The sequence below is a fragment of the Trachypithecus francoisi genome, unplaced genomic scaffold (genome assembly GCF_009764315.1).
Source record: "Trachypithecus francoisi isolate TF-2019V2 unplaced genomic scaffold, Tfra_2.0 Lachesis_group20, whole genome shotgun sequence".
Taxonomy (NCBI): Eukaryota; Metazoa; Chordata; class Mammalia; order Primates; family Cercopithecidae; genus Trachypithecus; species Trachypithecus francoisi.
The window spans coordinates 11,189,062-11,212,088 of NW_022681466.1; the positions used below are offsets into that span (position 1 = coordinate 11,189,062).

Consider the following 23,027-nt stretch of genomic DNA (forward strand, 5'->3'; position numbering starts at 1 on the left):
ATACAAGTTCTTCGTATTACAAGTATTTTCTCCCAGTCTGAGGCTTTCTGGCTCATGCTCTTAATGGTATCATTTGATGAGTACAAGTTTTAAAATCTGACAAAGTCTAATTTGTCAATTTTTTTGAAAATAACTCTTGGTTTTAGAAACCAAGAGACCTTTGTCAGCCTAAAAGTTGCAGGTATTCTTTTGTATTTACTACTTATTTATTTATTTATTGAGACAGCCTTGCTCTATCGCCCAGGCTGGAGTGCAGCAGCACATTCTCGGCTCACTGCAACCTCCGCCTCCTGGGTTCGAGCAATTCTTGAGCCTCAGCCCCCAAGTAGCTGGAATTACAGGCATGCACCACCACGCCCTGCTAATTTTTGTATTTTTAGAAGAGATGGCCTTTCACCATGTTGGCCAGGCTGGTCTCAAACTCCTGGCCTCAAGTTATCTGTCTACCTCGTCCTCCTAAAGTGCTGGGATTACAGGCATGAGCCATGGTGCCTGGCCTTTTATTTTATTTCATTTTATTTATTTTTTTTTTTTTTGAGGCGGAGTCTCGCTCTGTTGCCCGGACTGGAGTGCAGTGGCCGGATCTCAGCTCACTGCAAGCTCCGCCTCCCGGTTTACGCCATTCTCCTGCCTCAGCCTCCCGAGTAGCTGGGACTACAGGCGCCCACCACCTCGCCGGCTAGTTTTTTGTATTTTTTAGTAGAGACGGGGTTTCACCGTGTTAGCCAGGATGGTCTCGATCTCCTGACCTCGTGATCCGCCCATCTCGGCCTCCCAAAGTGCTGGGATTACAGGCTTGAGCCACCGCGCCCGGCCTCATTTTATTTTTATATTTTAGGGACAGGGTCTTGCTCTGTCATCCAGGCTAGAATGCAGTAAGTAGTGCAATCGTGGCTCACTGCAGCCTCAAACTTCTGGACTCCTGGGCTCAAGCATCCTCCTGCCTCAGCCTACCAAGTAGGAAGTACTACTATAGCTGGTTGCACCACCCCAGCCAACTCACTGTTTTTTTTTTTTGAGACAGAGTCTCGTTCTGTCACCCAGGCTGGAGTGAAGTGGCATGATCTCGGCTCACTGCAACTTTCACTTCTGGGTTCAAGTGATTCTCCTGCCTCAGCCTCCCGAGTAGCTGGGATTTCAGGCATGCACCACCATATCCAGCTAATTTTTTATATTTTTGGTAGAGACAGGGTTTCACCATGTTGGCCAGGCTGGTCTAGAACTCCTGACCTCAAGTGATCCGCCTGCTTCAGCCTCCCAAAGTGCTGGGATTACAGGTGTGAGCCACCGCGCCTGGCCCACAACCAGCTAACTTTTTAAAAAACCTTTTTATTGTCCAGGCTGGTTTCAAACCCCCGGCTTCAAGCAATTTTCCCATTTCACCCATATTTACTTTTAGAAACTTTATTATCTTCACTTTTGTGTTTATGTCTGAGCCAGCTCAAATTAATTTCCATGTGTCATGGGAATTAGGGGCCACGAGTCTTTTATTTTTATGTGTTGTCCAACATCACATAAAACGTGTTTTCAACATCACGTGTTGAAAAGAGGTTTCTGTCCCTGATGATTTTCTTTTGTCAGAAATAAAATAACCATGTATACCTGTGGGCCCATTTCTGGATTTTTTTTCTGTTCCATGAATAGTATCTGTCTATTCTTCGCCAAGTCACAGCGCACTATGTAACTTTATACTTAAGTCTTGAAATAAGGTCATGTGAGTCCTCCAACCCAGTTCCTTTTTGAGGCTGTTTGGATAATTCCAGGTTCTTTGCATTTCCCTGTATATTTTATAATTCACTTATCCATTTCTTTCTTTCTTTTTAGATGCTGAAATTTTGATTAGGATTGTGTTCAATCTTTAGATCAATTTGGGGGGAACTGATATCTTAAAAGCAATTGATCTGGCCAGGCACAATGACTCACGCCTGTAATCCCAACACTTTGGGAGGCCGAGATGGGCAGATCACGATGTCAGGAGTTCGAGACCAGCCTGACCAACATGGTGAAACCCCGTCTCTACTATAAATACAAAAATTAGCTGGGCGTGGTGGTGCGCACCTGTAATCCCAGGTACTCAGGAGGCTGAGTCAGGAGAATCACTTGAACCCGGAAGGCAGAGGTTGCAGTGAGCCAAGATCATACCACTGCACTCCAGCCTGGGTAACAGAGCAAGACTGTCTGAAAAAAAAAGTAACTGATCTTCCAGTCCATAAACAGGGTCTTCTATGTTTGAGTCTTCTGTAATTTATCTCAGCAATGAAGTAATCAGGATATATTCAGAGAAGATCAGGGCCTGAATATTTTTATTGTAAAAATCTTCGTAAAATGTATTAGCATTTAAAAAACATACATTAAAATATAAAGAAGCTCAAAGTAATCCATGATCTCAAACGCTAGATAACTCAGGAAGCAGTACTTTATATGAAGTTATATGTGCGCAAGATAAAAATTTGTGAATAGTTCACAAATCCATACATCAGGATTCTCTTCATTGCCTCCAAAAGTAATCACTATTGTTGGTGTCTTGGGTCTCCTCTCTGAAAATTTACATACATCTAACAGCATACAAATCTCTTTTGTTTGCACAACAGAAATCACATCTTATCTATTTGTATAGTATTCCTCCCAAAAAAGAGATGTGCATGTCCTAATGCTGGTTCTTCTGAATAGGACCTTACTTGGATATAGGATCTTTGCAGCTGTAATTAACTTAAAGGTTTTAGATGAAATCGTCCTGCATTTGGGGTCGGCCCTAAATCCAATGACTGGGATCTAGATAGGAAAAAGGAGAGGGAATGTGGAGACACACAGCGGAAGGCCATGCAAACAAGCAGGCAGAGACTGCAATTATGCTGCACCCAGCAGCACCAAGGACTGCAGGTGACAGGTGACCCCCTGCAGAAGCTAAAAGAGACAAGGAAGGAGCCTCCCTGGGGTCTTCAGAGGGAGAGGGGTCCTGCTCACACCTTGCTTTCAAACCTCTGGCCTCTATGATTTTGAGAGAATAGATTTCTTTTTTTTTTTTTTGAGACAGTCTCGTTCTGCTGCCCAGGCTGGAGTGCAGTGGCCGGATCTCAGCTCACTGCAAGTTCTGCCTCCCGGGTTTACGCCATTCTCCTGCCTCAGCCTCCTGAGTAGCTGGGACTACAGGCGCCCACCACCTCGCCCGGCTAGTTTTTTGTATTTTTTAGTAGAGACGGGGTTTCACCGTGTTAGCCAGGATGGTCTCGATCTCCTGACTTCGTGATCCGCCCGTCTTGGCCTCCCAAAGTGCTGGGATTACAGGCTTGAGCCACCGCGCCCGGCCAATTTCTGCTGTTTGAAGCCACCTAGTTTGTGGTCGTTTGTAAGCCCTAGCAAGCTAATACAATATTGTTCCACACTTAGCTTTTTAAACAATATGTACCTTGGAGACCTTTCCCTGTGAACACACGCAGACCCACCTGTCCTTAACAGCGGTGTGGTCCAGCCCCTACCGCCTAGGTTTACCCCAGCTGCGCTCCTAACATGCCTGTTCTCTTTCAAGGTTTACAGTTTCCAGTTTTTCAGTCCTACCATAGAGTTGTATTATCCCTACATCTAACTCATACATTTAACTCTTTGGGGTTGGAGTTGTTTTCTGATAAATATTTTTTCATATGGCCTGGGCCCTAACCACCAGGATCCAGTGTTCAATCAGACATAAAGTGATATCTTCTCATGCTGAAGCAGAAACTGACCATGTGGATATTTGTATTAGTCCATTTTCATACTGCTATGAAGACACACCTGAGACAGGGTAATTTATAAAGGAAAGAGGTTTAATGAACTCACAGTTCCACATAGCTGGGGAGGCCTCACAATCACGGTGGAAGGCGAAGGAGGATCCAAGTCACGTCTTACACGGCAGCAGGCAGAGCGCGTGTGGAGGGGAACTCCCCTTTATAAAAACATCAGATCCCGTGAGACTTACTCACGATCACAGGAACGGGGGCGGGAACCCCACCCCCAGGATTCAATGACCTCCCACCAGATCCCTCCCATGGCACGTGGAGATTATAGGAGCTACAATTCAAGATGAGATTTGGGTGGGGACACAGACAAACCCTATTAATATTCTAAGGGCTGGTTTGCCTGGTGATGGTCCTCAGAGGTGACTGAAGGATCCTCTTGTGGCTACAGGGAAAGAAGAATGGTTCCATGAAGTCATACACACAGACTCAGCACAGGGCCTGGCACACACTGGGCGCCAACAAATGTGAGTCGTGAAGTGATGGGGACAGCACAGCACAAAGCAGGGAGGAGGTGGGGACACATCAGGTGCTACGGGATAGACCACGCCCCCTCCAAATCCGCATGCTGAGGCCCTGACTCCCAGCAGCTCAGAAAGTGACTACATTTGGAGAAAGGAACTTTAACGATGTAATTCAGTTAAAATAAGGTCATTATTGTGGCCCTAACCCAACAGGACTGGCTTCCTTATGAGAAGAGGAGGTGAAGGCCAGACGTGGTGGCTCACGCTTATAATCCTAGCACTTTGGGAGGCCAAGGCGGGTGGATCACCTGAGGTCAAGAGATCGAGACCAGCCTGGCCAATATAGCGAAACCCCGTCTCTACAAAAAATACAAAAATTAGCTGGGCGTGGCGGCGCATGCCTGTAATCCCAGCTGCTCGGGAGGCTGAGGCAGAAGAATCACTTGAACCCGGGAGGTGGAGGTAGCAGTAAGCCAAGATCGCACCACTGTACTCCAGCCCAGGCGACCGAGCGAGACTGTCTCAAAAAAAAGAAGAGAAGAGGACACAGATGTGCACAGAGGGACGACCCTGTGAGGACGCAGGGAGAAGACACCATCTACAGCCAAGGAGAAAAGAAACCAACTCTGCCCACATCTTTATCTAAAACTTCCAGTCTCCAGAATTGTGAGAAAATTAACTTCTGGGAGCCCCTACAGGCCTCCCGAGCCATGGAACTTTGCTGTGGCAGCCGGAGCAAATACACCACGGGAATAGCCAGCGTCCCATCCTGCAAGTCTAGGAAATTAAGAATCTTCCACTCATTTAACACAATCCAAGCAGTGCTGGGCTCAGTGGTTGCTAAACTGTTTTCTGATCTTACCCTCTGGAGAGGGTACAAATGACCCCCAAAGTGGCCACAAATTCTTCCAGATCCTGTATGGTCACTCATTTGCTACCCCTCTGGTCAAGAGGTTGGAGTTTACCTCACATGGCTTCCATGCAACTTGCTGTGGCCCCTGGGGCATCAGGAAACATGGGACCTCAGCTTCCACTGGAGCCTCTGAAAAAAGGATCCACGCTGGCCTGCTGCAGACAGACAGCCCCGCCAACAGCCAGCACCAAGCACCAGCCACGCAAGAAAGGCCATCCCAGGCCATCCAGCCCCAGCCAAGCTGAAGCCACGTGAGTGACCCCGGCATGACCAGCAGGAGCACTGAGGGGCTGAGCCCAGGGATGATCCATCAGGCTGAGGTGTCCCCCCGGCTAGGCCACAGCCCCCAGGTACTCAGGCAAGCACAAATCCAGTCGCTGCTGTGACTTGAGGTGGAGGAGGTTACCCCGAATAATCTGGGTGGGCCTGATCAATTCATTGAGAACAAGAAACTCCGCCTGTGGACGGCAGCGCCAGCTCCTGTCCAGTCGTCCCGGCTGCCTCTGAGGAAGGCTTGCCCTGCAGTTTGGGACTTGCCTCACCAGACCCCACCATCACATCAGCCAGTGCCTTGCAGTAAATCTCTTTGAATGCTGATATTTCTATCTACTGGCTATGTCTCTGGAGCACCCTGTTCTCTAGGCTGGGCTGGGGGCTCTGCTTGGGCTTTCGTCATTCCCTTTGCTTCCCTGCGCCTGAAGACTCTGTGCTCTGTCATCGTTGCTGGTCCGGTTCCTGCCCACCCTTCTCCTCCAGGGCATCCTGCAAATGTCCTGTGCCACCGCCTCTCACAGAGCTGGCAGGAGCAGTGTGAGGATTCATGACCACGCCTCAATCCTGAATTCCCCTCACCCATTCCTCTCTGGATGCAATCTCACTACTTTGTCTTACTTCCCCTGCTTCAGAGGGCTGAGATTCACCATCCTGCGGTGCACATGCCCCCATGAGCAGCATTGACACAGGACAGGAGCCTCTAAAGGCAGTGACCACAGGATTCAACTTGTACTGAACCCAAAGAAATATTAATGTGAGGCCAGGCACAGTGGCTCATGCCTGTAATCCCTGCACTTTGGGAGGCCGAGGCAGGCAGATCACTTGAGGTCAGGAGTTCGAGACCAGCCTGGCCAATGTGGCGAAACTCTGCTAGTAAAAATATAAAAGTTAGCTGGGCATGGTGGCGTATGCTTGTAATCCTAGCTACTCGGGAGGCTGAGGCAGGAGAATCGCTTGAACCCAGGAGGCAGAGGTTGCAGTGAGCTGAGCTAGCACCACGGCACTCCAGCCTGGGCAACAGAGCAAGAGTCCATCAAAAAAGAAAGAAAGAAGAGGGAGAGGCAGAGGGAGAGGGAGGGAGAGGGAGAGGGAGAGAGAGAAAGAGAGACAGAGAGAAGGAATATGAATGTGAGGTTGATGGCAGGCTTTCCTACTGATGTAGCAGGGACATGGAAAGTACAAGGTTTCAGCCTTAAGGAGGAATATCCTATAAACATGCCTCAAAAGACAGTGACCATCCCTGCTAGCATCAGGAGTCCATTCTTTCCAAACATACAGAGTCCAGCGAGGACAAGCCAGGCCACAGGAGCTGAGGCTGCCAAAAACACTTCTGTGCCTTGTGAGTAAAATTAACATCATGTTGATGCACAGTGGCTCACACCTGCAACCCCAGCCCTCTGGGAGGTCAAGGCAGGAGGATCTCTTGAGCCCAGGTGTTCAAGACCAGCCTGGGCAATATAGTGAGACCCCCCAATTTCTACAAAAATAAAAATATTAGCCAGGTCTTGTGGCACACATCTACTAATGCCAGTTACCTCAGAGACTGAGGCAAGTGGATCATATGAGCCCAGGAGGTCAAGGCTGTGGTGAGCTATGATCACACCACTGCACTCCAACCTGGGCGACAGAGCAAGACCCTGTCCCCCCCCAAAAAAAAATAAACATCATGGCTTGGTGCAGTGACTCAGGCCTGTCTGTAATCCCAGCACTTTGAGAGGCCAAGGTGGGTAGATCACCTGAACTCAGGAGTTCAGGACCAGCCTGGCCAACATGGCAAGACCCCATCTTTACTAAAAAAATACAAAAATTAGCCAGGCGTGGTGGCGTGTGCCTGTAATTCCAGGTATTTGGGAGGCTGAGGCAGGAGAATCACTTGAACCTGGGAGATGGAGGTTGCAGTGAGCGAAGATCGTGCCACTGCACTCTAGCCTAGGCAACACAGCGTTTCTACAGAGAAACTTTTTTTTTTTTTTTTAAATAAATGCTACTGACAGCAGCAGAAGCTAAACACTGGAAACAACTTACCATCTATCAGCCATGGTCTGGTAGATAATCTGTAAACTGTGGAGCACCCCACCCCAGAATACCACGGAGAGGTTTAGCAAAGAAGGGTAGGCTCTCCATTGGATGGAGAGTGACCTTCCGGCCATACTGCTAAGAAAAAGGGCCCAGCATGGCTGGGCGTGGTGGCTCACACCTATAATCCCAGCACTTTGGGAGGCCTGAGGTCGGGAGTTCGAGGCCAACCTGACCAATATGGAGAAACCCCATCTCTACTAAAAATACAAAATTAACCAGATGTGGTGGCGCACTCCTGTAATCCGAGTTACTTGGGAGGTTGAGGCAGGAGAATCGCTTGAACCCGGGAGGCAGAGGTTGCGATTAGCCGAGATTGCGCCATTGCACTCCAGCCCGGGCAACAAGAGCAAAAATCCTATCTCAAAAAAAAAAGGCCCGGCACAGAGCAGCTTGTGGTGGCGTGCCACTGTGCCTGTGATAGAAAGAAGCAAGCAGGAGGGCAGCTATGAGAAATGTCCTGAGGCCCCTTGCTAGGATAGGCACACCTCTCTGGATGCGGCCCCAGGAAGAGACAGCGTTTGCTGCCTGCAGGGTGGGGAACTAGGCTGCTGGGGACAGGGAAGGAGGAAGACTTTGCAGTATATATCCTCCTGAACCTTTGTTTTTGTTTTGTTTATTTTTTTCTGAGACAGAGTCTCACCCTGTCGCCCAGGCTGGGGTGCAGTGGAGCGATCTTGGCTCGGTGCAACCTCTGCCTCCCGGTTCAAGCAATTCTCCGCCTCAGCCTCCCAAGTAGCTGGGATAACAGGCACCTGCCACCACACCAGCTAATTTTTTTGTATTTTTAGTAGAGATGGGGTTTCACCATGTTGGCCAGGCTGGTCTTGAACTCCTGACCTCATGATCCACCTGCCTCAGCTTCCCAAAGCGCTGGGATTATACGCGTGGACCACCGTGCTCGGCCTTCTTAAACGTTTTTATTTCGTCACCTGGGCGTGCCCCACTCTCGTGGCTGAGCTGATAGCCACCAAGGTGGATAGAGGTGGAGGAGACACAGCCTCACTGGTGAGGTGCCACCCTGCCCCAGTGGGAGCCCAGCCTCAGACCCTCACTCACCCAGGGAACCTGGACACGCTCTGGGCTGCCCTCTTCTCACCTATAAAACAGGATTTCCCAGTCCCTTCTTCTAAACTTCCCTGACTCCAATTGCAGTTCTTCTATTCGTGAGAGTTTTGCCAACAACAGTGAAAAAAGGGGTCTTTTTTTTTTTTAAATAGGAATTTCTCGGACAGATCTTTACACTCTCCCACCAAAAAGCAACAGGATCTTTCTTTTGTGTGTGTGTGCATTAAACAACATTTCTATGTTTGGGTTCTTTCAGACAAGAAGCAACTCCGCTGACGAAGGCGGTAAAATAGAACAAGCGTTCGATTTACAGGGGGTCTTGCAATGCAGTTCTCCAATCTTTAAACCCATGGGTTGTCCCCAAAGGATTTACAGAGGATGTTGAGGCTGCCTCCAGGAGAGAGGAGCGATTAACAGACTCAGGAACTGTGCACTTGTTCTCATCACTTACAATCCCTGAACCATTTGTTTCTAAGTAAGGGTTTCACTCCTAGATTTTAGAGCTTTGTGAGTGTATGGTATTGTTTGTTTGTTTGTTTGTTTGAGATGGAGTCTCGCTCTGTCACCCAGGCTGGAGTGCAGTGGTGCGATCTTGGCTCACTGTAACCTCTGCCTCCCAGGCTCAAGCAATTCTCTGCTTCAGCCTCCCGAGTAGCTGGGATTACAGGTACACGCCACCAATTCCGGCTAATTTTTGTATTTTTAGTAGAGGCTGGGTTTCACCATCTTAGCCAGGCTGGTCTTGAACTCCTGACCTCATGATCCACCCGCCTCAGCCTCCCAAAGTGCTGAGATGACAGGTGTGAGCCACTGCGCCTGGCCTGTTATTTTTTAAATTGTGAAAATACTGCATTTCACCCTGGAAACTTACGCTCATAAAACTGTTTTGCACTGTAACAATTCTGCACCAGACACCAGGCAAAGGTCTTGGAAAAAGCCGAGGTGGCATGCGCACTGAACTGCTGGACCAGCTGAGCATCAGGTTGCTCAGACAACACTAGATCACTTGCAATTACTAGAGTTACGGAGAAGGGGGGACAGAGGCAACCCCATCTACCCAGGTGTGAGTGTGAATTAGTGCAGACCCTCGGAGGGCAGTTTGGTAATAGCTAACTAAAAAAGTAGAGCCACGTATCCTTTTTTTTTTCTTTCTCCCATAGAGAAGACATACCCCTTTAATACAGCTCTGTGCATGCTACTCTGTAGATACGCTGGTACTTTGCAGATGGGAAGACAAAGATGGTCACTGCTGCACTGTTTTAATAGTAAGAAACTGGAATCAGGGACCGATCTGATTGCAAAATTAATAAATGACACCCTTTAAAAGAAAAGCTTCATGTAACGGAGACCTCCCGCAAGGGGACTATCATCATAAAATGAGCTCATTGTCCATTTCCCACCTCCTGTAACTGTGTTCCTTAACCACCCCCTGCCTCCAGGATCCGTGGCGGGGTTGGGGGGCCTCCAGCCTGAGCCTGTCTTTAGGTGTGCTGCAATGGGCTAGGTGGCCTGGTGGGTGAGGGTGAGGGGAATCCGAGGAGCGTAAGGGGTTGCTCCAGCCTTTGACCCTGGAAGGCCTCCTAAGAGCAGGCTCTCCACCACTTCCATAACAGCCCGCCCGTTTGCCCCTCCCAGGCAAACATGGGAAACAGCAGGACCAGGCTCCACAGCCCTGTACCTGATACAGTTTGTATTCATCTGCCTCATGTGCACAGCGAGGGAATGGGCAGGCTGCCCTTTGTAAGAAGGTGTTCTAAACGCTGAGAGCCCTGGGCTGCCTCTGGGGTATCCTGGGTCAGGATCCGGGGCGGACATTTGCATCGTGTGTCCAGGGGTCCTTAAGCAAACTGAATTCTTGAGGAATCCTGCAAGCGCCTGAACTGTGCTTATTTTTACTTGAGTTCTGATACACAAGCACGGTCTGTCTCGCATACATAATATTTATCTATTACACACAAAGAAACGGCATAACATTAACACAGCTAGCCTGTACGTCACACCTTAGTCTTGCAAATGTGCAGAGGAGCTGGGGGCAAACTATGACATAAGATATTAAATGTGATGTAAATGTGTGATGTATTCTAAATCCTGAGTGTATCCCATGTAGACCGGCTGGTGGTGGTATCTGGTTCCTCCTTTTAGCGAATGCCACTGATGGCAGTAGGGAAACAGCACTCTTTGGTAAGAAGTAACTACTGTTATCTAGTTTTAGCTGCCAAATCCAGGGTCACTGGATTGATCTCAATTCCTGACTTTTCCATCGACTTCAGAGTGAGTCACTTTGCTTTGGCATCTTTAATTTTCGATCCACAAGCATAGCGTGAAAATACTTATGCTTTCTTAGTAGTATTTCAGACATGAATAAGTTAATACTTATCCTTATCACTTGCGTAGAAAGGAACTCAGTACTATACAAAGTTCGTACTCTCTGAATGTCTTCCTCTGTGCCTGGATTTTTAGTATCTTTTTTGTATGTGTTTTAAACATTCTTGTATATAATTATGCATAACTGTGAGCATAGGTCAACTATTCATATTCCAGGATTAATTTATGTAACCATATTACTTTCACTTAAAATATGTTTAAAGCAGATCCCTCTCGTTCCTGTGGACCTGTACAGTGTCCGGTACAGTGACCACCAGCTACATGTGGCTATTCCCACTGAAATGAATTAAAATGAAATACAATTTAAAATTCGATCCTTCAGTGGCACTAGCCACACTGCCAGTGCTCAGCAGCCACAGATGGTTAACGGCCACCGCACTGGACGCAGTGGACGGAGGCTCTGTCCATCCACTTCCATCACCCACACAAGTTCCACAGATGGAGCTGCTGCTACGGTCTTATCCTACTGGATATCTAGTAGTGCCCACCTGATAGTACATGCTAACTATCTGTCGAATGAATAATACAATAATTAGTTTTAACTTGTCTTAATAATTCTTAAAATATGACAGTCAAAACGGAAGACGTCCGCTTGTTTTAAACAGTTGGATTAGCTGGGGTCATTCCTCCCTTCTGCCTACTCCCAGCTTTGTTTTTAGGGAATGTGCCACAGATTTTGGATCACACGCTCCCAGTATGTGTCTGATTATTTCATTCTGGCCAAATCTGTTATATTTGTTTCTCCATATGAATTATCTAAATATTATTTTACCCAAACTGAGTGTTTGCAGTTGGGTAGATGATGTACATGTTAAACCTTCCAGGACGCTGATTTATTTTTCAATGTGTTAGTATCAAATTCTAGCAAATTTATTTCTTAGGCAAAGAAATCATTCCCTTTTCAAAGCCTTCTTTTATTTAAAAAGAAATCAAGCAAGTATCCCAGCATACCATGGGTCAAAGAGGAAACTGAAAACTTCCAGGGCAAAATCTTAGACCCAAGATGAATTCTGCAAGGAAACGTGATGTGAAACTGATCCAGCTATTTGTAGGATTACAATAAATACACCTTTGCCCTCAACTCCACAATTTACTGCCAAGCTGCACAAGACAGGGATACAAAAGGAGCCGGGCAGAGAGGCTGTTAGCGGATCCCTTCACTCCAGAGGCCAGTTTTAACCCAACACAAGGATTCTTTACTGCCTCGGTCCCTGAGTAAACAAACACCTTCCCCCCAAGGACGTTTCCCTTTCTCCTGCCCTCTTTGCAAACAACATCTGAATTTGCACGTTCTCTCCAGGAAATCAAATGAATGCAACTTACCTAACCAAAGAAACTGAAGAACACGCCATAAATGGAAAGACCGGTTCCTACACTTCAGTATTTTCTCCAGTAGGCCTTTCTGTTAAAACAAAAAAACACATTTCTCCTGCAGAACCCTTTATAAATATGGTTTTGATGATCACAATTACATTGAGACAGTCTCCTACAACAATAAACGACTTCTGGATCTGCTCAACAGAAAGAACTTGCAGCTGTGTTCAAGTAAGCAACAAAAGCAGAGCGAACTTTCATGGAGTTAGATTGCATTGAGACGAATAAAGTTAAGGTTCAAGTCTATCTCTTTCATTACGTGTTTCAGTTGTCCTGATTCAAAATCTAAATAACTTAAAGGGTGATTGTTCATGGAATTAGAATCTGAACACCGGAATAAAAGGGTAGCCTGCGGACTACGATCCCAGGGAGGACAAGGGGTCACCCCCACTTTCATAACGTGGCCTGACCCTTTTCTACCGTGGACAATTGATCCGAAGGACGCCGGCTGTCCAGCCCTGCCGGGCCACTACTGACCTAGTCCTAAGTTAGGAACAGCCCTGCAAACCGCCCCCTCCCCCTCCACTTCATCAAAATCGGGGAACAAATACAGAAAAGGTGCAGCTGGCTTTCTACCTACACTTGCCCTAAAACTCGGGGACTGGATCCACTTTTCATAGCTGTTTAATAAGAACTCCGGGCAGTTCGTATTACTTCTTTCTTAGAGTGTTTGGTAGTTTCATTTCAGTTAATGCATTTTCCTCTCTCGCCTTTGAGGGGAAAAGCCTGGGCTGCCGGGGTTTGTGGGCCCCTCCCCCGGACTTCATCTTCCTTTCCTCCCCCAGCCCCCGACCCGTTTTGCTCTAGTCCAAAACAGAGCGACTCCCCCACCGCCGAGGAAAAGCCAGTTCAAGAAGCCGGGGAAGGGTGGGGCCCCGCGCGCCCCGGAGGAGCGCCCCTCGAAGGCGGGGGCAGGAAGCGGCCGCCGCGCCCCGTCCCGCTTCCCTCCCTTAGAGCCAGAACAATGGCTTTTTGCCCGGAAAACGGAGTTGGGAGCAAGGCCGGGCGCGCCCCGGGGACCACGCGGTACTCGGTGGGCGCCTCAGACCCGAAGCCCCTAGGCGTCTCCTCCCCCAGCCAGGGGGCCGCCCGCGCCCCTACCCCCGCCCCCCCACCCCCGCGCCCCCGCCCCGGCCAAGGCCCCGGCCCCCGCCCCGGACCCCGCGCGGGACCCCCAGCCGGAGCCGACTCCCAGCCCGCCGCGGACAATGCACTCCCCGCCCCGCCCCGCGCCCGCCCCCCCTTGCTGATTGGCCCGCACGGGATTTGGGCAGCGCGCGGGGGCGGGCGGCGGGCCTGGGCGCGGGCGCGGAGTGGCGGTGCGCGTGCGCGGGGCGGGCCGGCGCCAGGCGGGGGCGGTGCTTTGTGTGCGGCCGGCGGGGCGCGCGGCGGTGCGGCCGGGCTACGGGCGGCGGGCGCCGCGGTCGGGCGGGCTGCCGGGCAGCATGGAGGAGCTGAGCAGCGTGGGCGAGCAGGTCTTCGCCGCCGAATGCATCCTGAGCAAGCGGCTCCGCAAGGTGCGTGCAGCCCGCCCGGCCCCCTCCCGCCGCCTGCCGCCCGTCTACTCACTGCCCCTCTTCTCTCCCCGCAGGGCAAGCTGGAGTACCTGGTCAAGTGGCGTGGCTGGTCCTCCAAGTGAGTCCCCCGCGACGCTGCGCCCGCTCTGCCGCCCCCTCGCCCGGGGGTGGGGACGTGGAGCCCTCGGCCGCGCCGTCCGGGGGCCTGGGGGCGCCCGCGGGCTGAGCGGGAAGTTCGCGGGGTCCCCGCGGGCTCCTCCGGTTCTGAGGGGGCGGAGGCCGCCCGGCCCGAGGTTGCCCTTTGTTTACATGCCCGCGGGTGCAGAGCTGGGCGGCCCCCCGCGCCGGAACCTCCTCGGCCCCGGCGCCGCGCTCCCCCCACCCCCCGCCCCGGCCAGGAGGGAGGCGCGGGGTGCAAGCCCCCCTCCTCTTGGCTAGATTCTCTCTGCTGTAACCTGAGCTTCCTATTGATGGATGTAGGGTTTCTTTTTTTTTCTTTCTTTTAATGGAAGGGAGGGGATTTGGCATCCCCGGAAGGGGCTCTGTGCACAGTTGCTCCCGCAGCCCCGTTTCCCCGTTTTCCCGGACCGCGCTCTTCGCTACCCCTCGAGGTGCCCCGGCCCGCGCGCCACATTGTTCTGGATCTCGGGCAGGGCGCCTGTGCCCCTCCCTGCATCCTGGACCTGCCTTCCCTTCCTTCTCTGGCTCCAGGCCAGGGTTTGGGGGATTCCCTCTCTGCAACTTTGCGTTTTATTGGAATTTATTTTTCTCCCAGGCTGAGACTGTGGGAGTCCTCTTGTGGCCTTGTTTTAATTGGGGAGTTGGAGCGGCAGTTTCCCTTTGGGTTTGAGGTTAGAGTGCTGGGTTGGTGGGGAATGGCCAGCCTCCAAAACCTGGGTTTGGACTTTGAGAAGTGCCATGGTGCTACGGTGCCACAGCCATCGGCCTGAGTCGAGGAGCGGTGAGGGCGGGCCCCCTCGGGCTGCTTTGCAAAGCTGTGATCATCAGCCTGGCGTCTAATGCTGCCCTGCCCTCTGCTTTGCAGACATAACAGCTGGGAGCCGGAGGAGAACATCCTGGACCCGAGGCTGCTGCTGGCCTTCCAGAAGAAGTGAGGACGCTGACAGCACTGTGGGGAGGGCGTGGGGGAGGGATGGTGCCTGGTTGCAGAGTCGTGCTGGGCGCTGCTCGCCTGCCCAGAGGCTGCTGGAGCTGGTGCTGTGGTCTGAGGTCCCTTAGCAAGATTGTCTCCAGGGCCATCTCTGTGACTGGCTGTAAAAGTCCCCAGCCAGCCCCTCTCCCACCTTCTCCCAGCCAGCCTGTATCCATCCCTGAGAAGACCCCAAGTAAGTTCTGCTTTGGTTTTTCTGACAGCCATACTTGCAGAAACCAACTTTTTCAGTTGCTTCAGATGAAGATGTAGCTTCTCTTGGCCTTTTCTGCTGAGTGATTTGCACATGGCGCTAACAAAAAACCAGGATAGCAGGTTTGCCACAGTGACGCAGGCCTGCCCTTCCAGCCCTGCACGCGTGTGCCATCAGGCAAGAGAAGGCTCAGAGAGGGAGCTGGAACACAACATGCACTTGTGCCTGTTGTGGTGTCTCTCAAGAATGAAACATTTATTTTGCCCTGGCCTGCAGCATACAGTACCATATAGCCCCATGGGACCGGATTGGGCCAGACTTGTTTCTGTCATTCTAGATGTCATTTCTATTTTTAGGTAGGAAGCTTGGGTTAAGAGATAGGCCTCCTTGAGATGTTCGAGGGCAAGGGGTGGTGAGGAGAGGACAGTGGATTGTGCCCACCACACCCCAGCATGAAGGGCCAGGGAGTGCTACTCAAGCAATGGCAAGGCGTGGGGTGTTTGACTGATAGCTCCCCCTGGCTCCCCTGGCTGGACTTGCCCTGTGGATAGAGGCAGAAGAATTGGTGGCTGGAGTCTTTCCCAGCCAGGGTCAATCTGGCAGGTTTGTTCTCTGGTAGTGAAAGGTGCGTTCCCTTTTTTCCGCTGTAGCAGAACATTTTGGGTCTTCCCAGAGGGGACATGACAGTGGGGAAGTAAGAGGTTTCTGGTGGGGTGAGTAAAAAGAAGAGGAGCCTGTGCTTGCTCAAATCCCTTTGGAAAATCGTAATGGCAACCCATTGTCTTGTGTTATTTCCTGTCTGGGTCCTGTGAGCCTTGGGGTGGGGGAATGGCTTGACCCACTTCAGAGGTTGGTACATGTCTCTGCATCTAACACAGTGTCCTAACAGTTGAGAGAGATTGTGCCCTTGCCACTGGTTTTGGTTAGAGCAGAAACACCTGAGATAACAAGAGTTTAAAACCCATGGGTGGCTTGGATTACATCGTGGAAGAAAGAAAATGGAGAAGGTGGCTGTTCAGCCTTCTCCATTCACCAACACGCCAGCTCCCTCTGGGCACTAGGAGCTGGCCATTACCTGCTTGGTATTGGAGGGGGTGGGGGTACGGCCCTTGGCGACGCACAGGCTTACAGCACGCTGTCCACAGGTTAATAATTCAGCGGAGGAGATCCATGCAACACTTCACTGGCCTTTTAGGAGATTTCGGGTTAAGGACCAGTACTTAATTGGAGTATGAGCTTTGCCTGGTACTCATCAGAACTGCGTTGAGGAGGTTGCCGTCCAGGCCCCAGTGAGATGATGTTTGCCCAGTGTAATTACCAGGGCCCCTTCCCTTGAGAGTAGCCTGAAATACAGGCTTTCCCTGGGGGCTGGAGGTTCTACCAGCGCCTCGTGACCCAGGAGGTGTGGAGGCTCTTCAGGGGGGTACTGCGGGTGGGGCATGCATTGAGCCCTGCCTACGTCAGAACTCGGCACTTTTGTTATCTCCCTCAAGAGTAGAGTTTAGGAACAGAGGTATTTTTAAAAAGGAAACAAGGAGAGTCATATACCAGCCGTCAGGCTCTGCGCGGGCTGGAGGGCAGGGCCCATGTTGCTCCTTGCCTGGGTGAGGGTTTCATGCATAGGCAGCTGCCTAGGGGATTGCTGGCATCTCCTTGCCCTGGGCTTCCTTCTCCTATTGAAAGTAAGGAGGTTAGACCGTGTGGCCACCGAGGCCACTTCTGGTTAGGATATGCTAGAATTTCCACGCAGCAGTGCACGGGCAGGAAGCTGTCTTAAGAGAGGTCAGAGAAAACTGGGCTATCATCGTTTTCCCAGCGTTGCTTTCCTCTCTTCAGCTTGTCCTTACCCAAATGAAATAGGATGGTTGGTTACTGACCTTAGTGCAAAAACTGGGGTCTGACCTCTGCCTTGGGTATTTGATGATGTGTTTGCAGCAAACAGGTTAAGCTATTACAGGCCAACAGGAATAGGGTGCTGGAAGCCATAGAGCCCCGTGTGATAGAAGAGGTATGCACTAGGGCTTCTCCCCCATTAACTAGTGGTGTGCCTTCAGGGAACATGAGAAGGAGGTGCAGAACCGGAAGAGAGGCAAGAGGCCGAGAGGCCGGCCAAGGAAGCTCACTGCCATGTCCTCCTGCAGCCGACGCTCCAAGCTCAAGGTGGGTGGCTGCGCCAGGCATACTGACCCCACCTCCCAGCACCCCCTTGGGGTAGGGGGCAGGCAGAGGGAGGGTTTGGGGCCCTCAGGAAGGGGGTGGCACTTCTGCCAACAGTCTGTCCCTCTACTCGGAAAACAGGAGCCCCTTTTCTTCCTGCCTCTCAGCTTCTGCTGCCCAGGAGCCCCAGCCGGCTGAGAGTTCCTCCCCGCCCCTCCCGGGGGCTTCCTGCTTCAGCCTGTCTTGCACACCTCTCTGCTGGGTGGCAGGGTCAAACTGCTACTGACAAGCACTCTTCCCTCCCATGGGGTCCAGAAAGGAACAGGAAGCATGCATACAGTAGGTTCTCAGAGGATTGCCGACTAGATGTGACCCACAAGCCCAAGATTTTGGGCTACTCCAGGCCCACCTGTGAGTGTACCTTAAATCGAGATGGCCAGGAAAGGCAGGGCTGACCCAGTAGCCAGGAGGTGCCGGAAGGGGCTGATGGTGCGCTTCGGCCGTCTCGGTACTGTCCTGTCACCCCTCCCCGCTACAGTGATGGGCTCACCCCACCACAGGTATGCGGGCACCCCTGGGGTCCGTGGCAGGGCCCCTCCCTTCCCTGAGGACAGGTGAGGCAGGACAGGATCGGGGAGGAGGGCCTGGCCTCAGTCCCAGGTGCTGCTTTGATTCCCTCCTCCCGGCACTGTCCATGGACCTCTGCATGTTGTGGCCACGAGCTCAGTCACTTACAGAACCCGCCTTTCCAGGAGGATTTCCTGAATGAAGGGGATTCTCTGCTGTAGAATCTTGTTGGCTGGTCTACACTGGCCTTACATTGTCTTGAAAATCTTCCTTTTGAGCAGGATGGTGGGGCTGCAGAAGTCCTGCCGACTGAGGAGTGGCTACAAGGCAATGATTGACACCTTATTTGAGGAGGTTTGAGGAGATCACTCCTGTTGAAGTCGGGAGAACGGGGTGGTAGGGAGGCGGTGTTGGATCTGACTCCCTAAAGCACACGCTGTAGAATTCTGACCCAGCAGGCAGCATGGGAGGCCTATGAAACATGAGGACACCCTTATTTAATATTTGGGGTGACATCCAGAGGGCGAGGAGCGCAGTGGTTTGTTTACTTGTGTCCTGTAAGGCTCAGACTGGGAAATGGAGATACCGAAGCCCAGTTGGTTTAGCCTGCAAAGCTGTGTGTGCTACTTCATATGACCTGTAACCTCCTGAGTCCTGATAACTGTGATGCTCTGGATACCGTTCTCTTTGAACGTCTGCTCTACAGCCCGGAGCTAAATCTGCATTCCCCGTGAAAGCTGATGGTGGACCTGGATGTTACGGTGTGGACTGCGTCCGTCCTTATTCTGACTTCATTTTTAGGAGCCACCTATTTTTCTCTCTATTTTACCTTTGATTTTGCCTCTCATGGAACTGTGAGCGTGGTGAGAAGTTGCTCCTTCCTGATTGCCTCTCTGGTCTGGAAGCCACAGGAGTTGATGGCTGCAAGGTGCCCAGTGTTCCTTGGGGACAGCATGGCGCTCTGGACCCTGGGAGCAGGCAGTGGAGGTGTGACACCTTATCTTTTATTTATTTATTTTTTTCTTTGACACGTAGTCTTGCTCTGTCACCCAGGCTGGAGTTCAGTGGCACAATCTCGGCTCGCTGCAGCTTCCACCTCCCGATTTCAAGCAATTCTCCTGCCTCAGCCTCTGCAGTAGCTGGGACTACAGGCACGTGCCACCACACCCAGCTAATTTTTGTATTTTTAGTAGAGACGGCATCGCTATGTTGGCCAGGCTGGTCTCGAACTCCTGACCTCAGGTGATCCACCCACCTCAGCCTCCCAAAGTGCTGGGATTACAGGCGTGAGCCACCGCACCCAGCCAACTTCTCCTTTATCTTTTTTCAGGAACCCGATGCTCCCTCTAAATCCAAGTCCAGCAGTTCCTCCTCTTCCTCTACGTCGTCGTCCTCTTCCTCGGATGAAGAGGATGACAGTGATTTAGATGCCAAGAGGGGTCCCCGGGGCCGCGACACCCACCCAGTGCCTCAGAAGAAGGCCCAGATCCTGGTGGCCAAACCCGAGCTGAAGGATCCCATCCGGAAGAAGCGGGGACGAAAGCCCCTGCCCCCAGAGCAGAAGGCAACCCGAAGACCCGTGAGCCTGGCCAAGGTGCTGAAGACCGCCCGGAAGGATCTGGGGGCCCCAGCCAGCAAGCTACCCCCTCCACTCAGCGCCCCCGTGGCAGGCCTGGCAGCTCTGAAGGCCCATGCCAAGGAGGCCTGCGGCAGCCCCGGTGCCATGGCCACCCCAGAGAACCTGGCCAGCCTGATGAAGGGCATGGCCAGTAGCCCCGGCCGGGGTGGCATCAGTTGGCAGAGCTCCATCGTGCATTACATGAACCGCATGACCCAAAGCCAGGCCGCCAGCAGGTTGGCACTGAAGGCCCAGGCCACCAACAAGTGTGGCCTTGGGCTGGACCTGAAGGTGAGGACGCAGAAAGGGGAGCTGGGAATGAGCCCTCCAGGAAGCAAAATCCCAAAGGCCCCCAGCAGTGGGGCTGTGGAGCAGAAAGTAGGGAGCACAGGGGCCCCCCCACACACCCATGGTACCAGCAGGGTACCTGCTGGGTGCCCAGGCCCTCAGTCAGCACCCACCCAGGAGCTGAGCCTCCAGGTATTGGACTTGCAAAGTGTCAAGAATGGCATGCCTGGGGTGGGTCTGCTCGCCCGCCATGCCACTGCCACCAAGGGTGTCCCAGCCACCAACCCAGTCCCTGGGAAGGGCACTGGGAGTGGCCTCATTGGGGGCAGCGGGGCCACCATGCCCACCGACACAAGCAAAAGTGAGAAGCTGGCCTCCAGAGCAGTGGCACCGCCCACCCCTGCCAGCAAGAGGGACTATGTCAAGGGCAGTGCTACCCCCAGTGGGCAGGAGAGCCGCACAGCCCCTGGAGAAGCTCGCAAGGCAGCCACACTGCCAGAGATGAGCGCAGGCGAGGAGAGCAGCAGCTCGGACTCTGACCCGGACTCCGCCTCGCCACCCAGCACTGGTCAGAACCCGTCAGTGTCCGTTCAGACCAGCCAGGACTGGAAGCCCACCCGCAGCCTCATCGAGCATGTCTTTGTCACTGACGTCACTGCCAACCTCATCACCGTCACAGTGAAGGAGTCCCCCACCAGCGTGGGCTTCTTTAGCCTGAGGCATTACTGAATCCCCTGCGCCACCAGCTGCCCGCTCTTACTCCCCTTCGCTGCCTGTGGTTTTGCTTGGCTGACTGATTCCCAGCCCAAGCCCCCTCAAGAGTCTGGGTCAGGGGAGGAGGAGCGGGTGGTCTCCTTGATGGGCAGACTTGGAAGGGGCTTCTCCCCGCATCCCCTGCCCTGTCCCGCGAGGTAGGCCAGGGGGTCTCACTACCTTGTTGGTCTCCACCGTGTTCCTACCTCTGCAGGCCTCTTCGCTTTCCCCTCTTGCCTCAGGAAATGCAGTGGCACCTGTAGCTCAAGGTGACTGTCTTGAACAGAGCAGACTTCTTCATGGCTGCATTGGAACTGCTCCTCACTGGCCTGTGTGACTGAATCACTGCTTTGCTCCCTGCCTCGCAGGGGCTGAGGTGTCAGCTGGGGACGTCTGGTGTATCTTGCTTTCAGCCCTGGGCTGGGCAGAGAGTATTGTGGGGAGGCAAGGCCAGTGGGACTAGTGTTCCCTCCACCTGGTGGCAGCTTTTGGGAGATGGGATGAGCAGGGGCGGGCCTGGCTGGCATTGCCTGAGCCTGCAGTGGTGGGGTGGGGAGCTTGCCCGACAGCTGGGGGCTGGCTGGGGCTTTACTGTGAAAGGACAGTGGCAGGCAGCTAGAGTAGAGGAAGCCTAGGAGCCCTAAAAGGCTGGCTTTGTGGCCATCTAGCCCCAATTCAGGGTGGCATCCACAGCCCCCAAACAGCCTGCGAGCCAGCATGGGTGGGGAGAGGGTGGTCCCACAGCTAGGTTCCACCTGAAGAGCCTCCACGCCTCAGAGCAGGAGAGGCAGGCTGTGGCTGCTGCCCTCCTTCCTGCCCGTGTCCCAATGAGAAGTGACCTGAGTCCCCTTCCACACCCAGACCCACCCCCTGCCCCAGGCCCACTGAAGCATGTTCCATTTCTAGAAAGCCCAGAGTTCAGTGTCCCAAGGAAAACCCAAAGTGGAGGTGCTCAGGTCCAGGGGAGTCCAGTGGGCAGGACCCTTGGCAAGCAAGCCCCTCCCTCCACTCCCAGGATCTACCTTTTGCTAATCAAGGACTGGCTTTGTCCTCATGGCCCACAGACTGCCCCAGAGGACAGGAGTGCTGGCACTTGTGAGTCGATGGGCCCATCTCGGCTCTGCCCGTGCTGCCGGTGTGTGCTGTGGGTCCTGCCCACAACTCCCTGCTGCCTGTGCAGGGCCCTGCCCAAGTGGATGAGGCGTTCCTTCAGGAATATCACTTTCCCTGACAATCCCCCGCACCTTTAGGCGTTCCCTGCTTGGCTCCTTTCCAGCTGAAAAACTAGACCTGTACCATTTGGGAAGCTGGACAAATTCTAGGGGACCCACCTGGTAGAGGGCCCTGGGAAGCTGAATCTGTCAGCCTTGGCCCTGAGGCCCCTGTTAACTCAAGATTGTGAGCTACCTTGTATGGTTTCTGACCAATATCAGGATTTCTGTTCTGAGAGCAGCTTGGGCAGAAAGGCAGGGCAGCCCAGAGGTGGCAGCGGCAGGCAATCTGGTCACTGGGTCTTTGTGATGCCAAAAACAAAAGAGGGTGGGGTGGTCACTTTCTGTTCGTCTCATTGGATGGAGTCAGCCAGCAAGCATGGGGCTCTATTCCAGTGCCTGACTATAGGAAAGGCTGCCCTTCCACGGAGCAGCCCAGACTTTGAGAATGGGCTCTGTTTTCCGGGGGACAGGCCTACCAGACTGCAAGACCCCCCAGTACCTCACCGTGCCAAATAGGAAGAGGTGGCCTTGGTGTAGCCAAATTGATCTTAACAGTGTGCCTTTGGGGAGGGACCCATGTCCATGGCTTCGTTGAAGGCCAGCCCACAGTGGGGGTGGTGGCTGCCCCAGGAATGGTGCCCGCCTCGGCGAATTGAAGGGCTAGGGGTCCCACATAGCTAGGCCAGAGCTGGAAGCAGACAGTAAGGAAGAGCTGCTCCCCACGGGAGAGGGAGAGATTCCAGCTCACTGTGCAGCCTGGCAGGAGGCGTGGATCCTGGCATGGTGGGCCTAGGCATCAGCTTCCTTGTGCCCAGACAGCCAAGCCTGTGACTCCTTCCTGCGGAGCGCTGTGCTACCTTCAACGCTCCAAAGCCAGACTAACAGCTCTCCAAGGCCTTGGGGTGACTCTGTCCTTCCAGGAGCTATTGGAGAAATGAGGATCTGTCCCTGGCTGCCTGTCCTCCCCAGCAGCCAGGTCTCTCCAGACCCTGATTTGGTGCCTTTCTGCTTACCAGCTACTTCAATCCCAAAGTTTCAATCTGCAGATACCTTACTCCCAGCCACTTTGCCTTCTTACTGCGTCGTGTGTTTTTCCTGGTGCTTCAAGAGCATGTGCACGTGTGCAGGGCAAGGGCCACCACTGGGAACTGCACCGAATGCTCAGACTTGGTTGTCTTACGTTTACCAATAAATAAAAGTAGACTTTCTATTTTTATTTGCTGCTA

General features: G+C 52.7%; 1 protein-coding gene and 1 long non-coding RNA gene across 3 annotated transcripts; one reads left to right on the plus strand and one right to left on the minus strand.

Annotated features, from left to right (window-relative positions):
• Positions 1-3,871: 3,871 nt before the first annotated feature.
• Positions 3,872-13,992, minus strand: LOC117066791. Of its 2 annotated transcripts, none has more exons than XR_004430507.1 (3): positions 12,904-13,065; positions 12,273-12,351; positions 3,872-3,919 (listed from the first exon to the last, which is right to left on the minus strand). It is a non-coding gene; the product is annotated as an uncharacterized LOC117066791 (long non-coding RNA). The 2 variants fall into 2 exon arrangements; XR_004430508.1 differs by lacking the exon at positions 12,904-13,065 and adding an exon at positions 13,930-13,992 and having other exon boundaries at positions 3,878-3,919.
• Positions 13,671-23,027, plus strand: CBX2 (chromobox 2). Its single transcript, XM_033182487.1, has 5 exons — positions 13,671-13,840; positions 13,915-13,958; positions 14,886-14,951; positions 17,259-17,364; positions 19,259-23,027. The coding sequence occupies exons 1-5, from the start codon at positions 13,769-13,771 to the stop codon at positions 20,561-20,563; spliced, it is 1,593 nt and encodes a 530-aa protein (XP_033038378.1). The 5' UTR covers positions 13,671-13,768; the 3' UTR covers positions 20,564-23,027.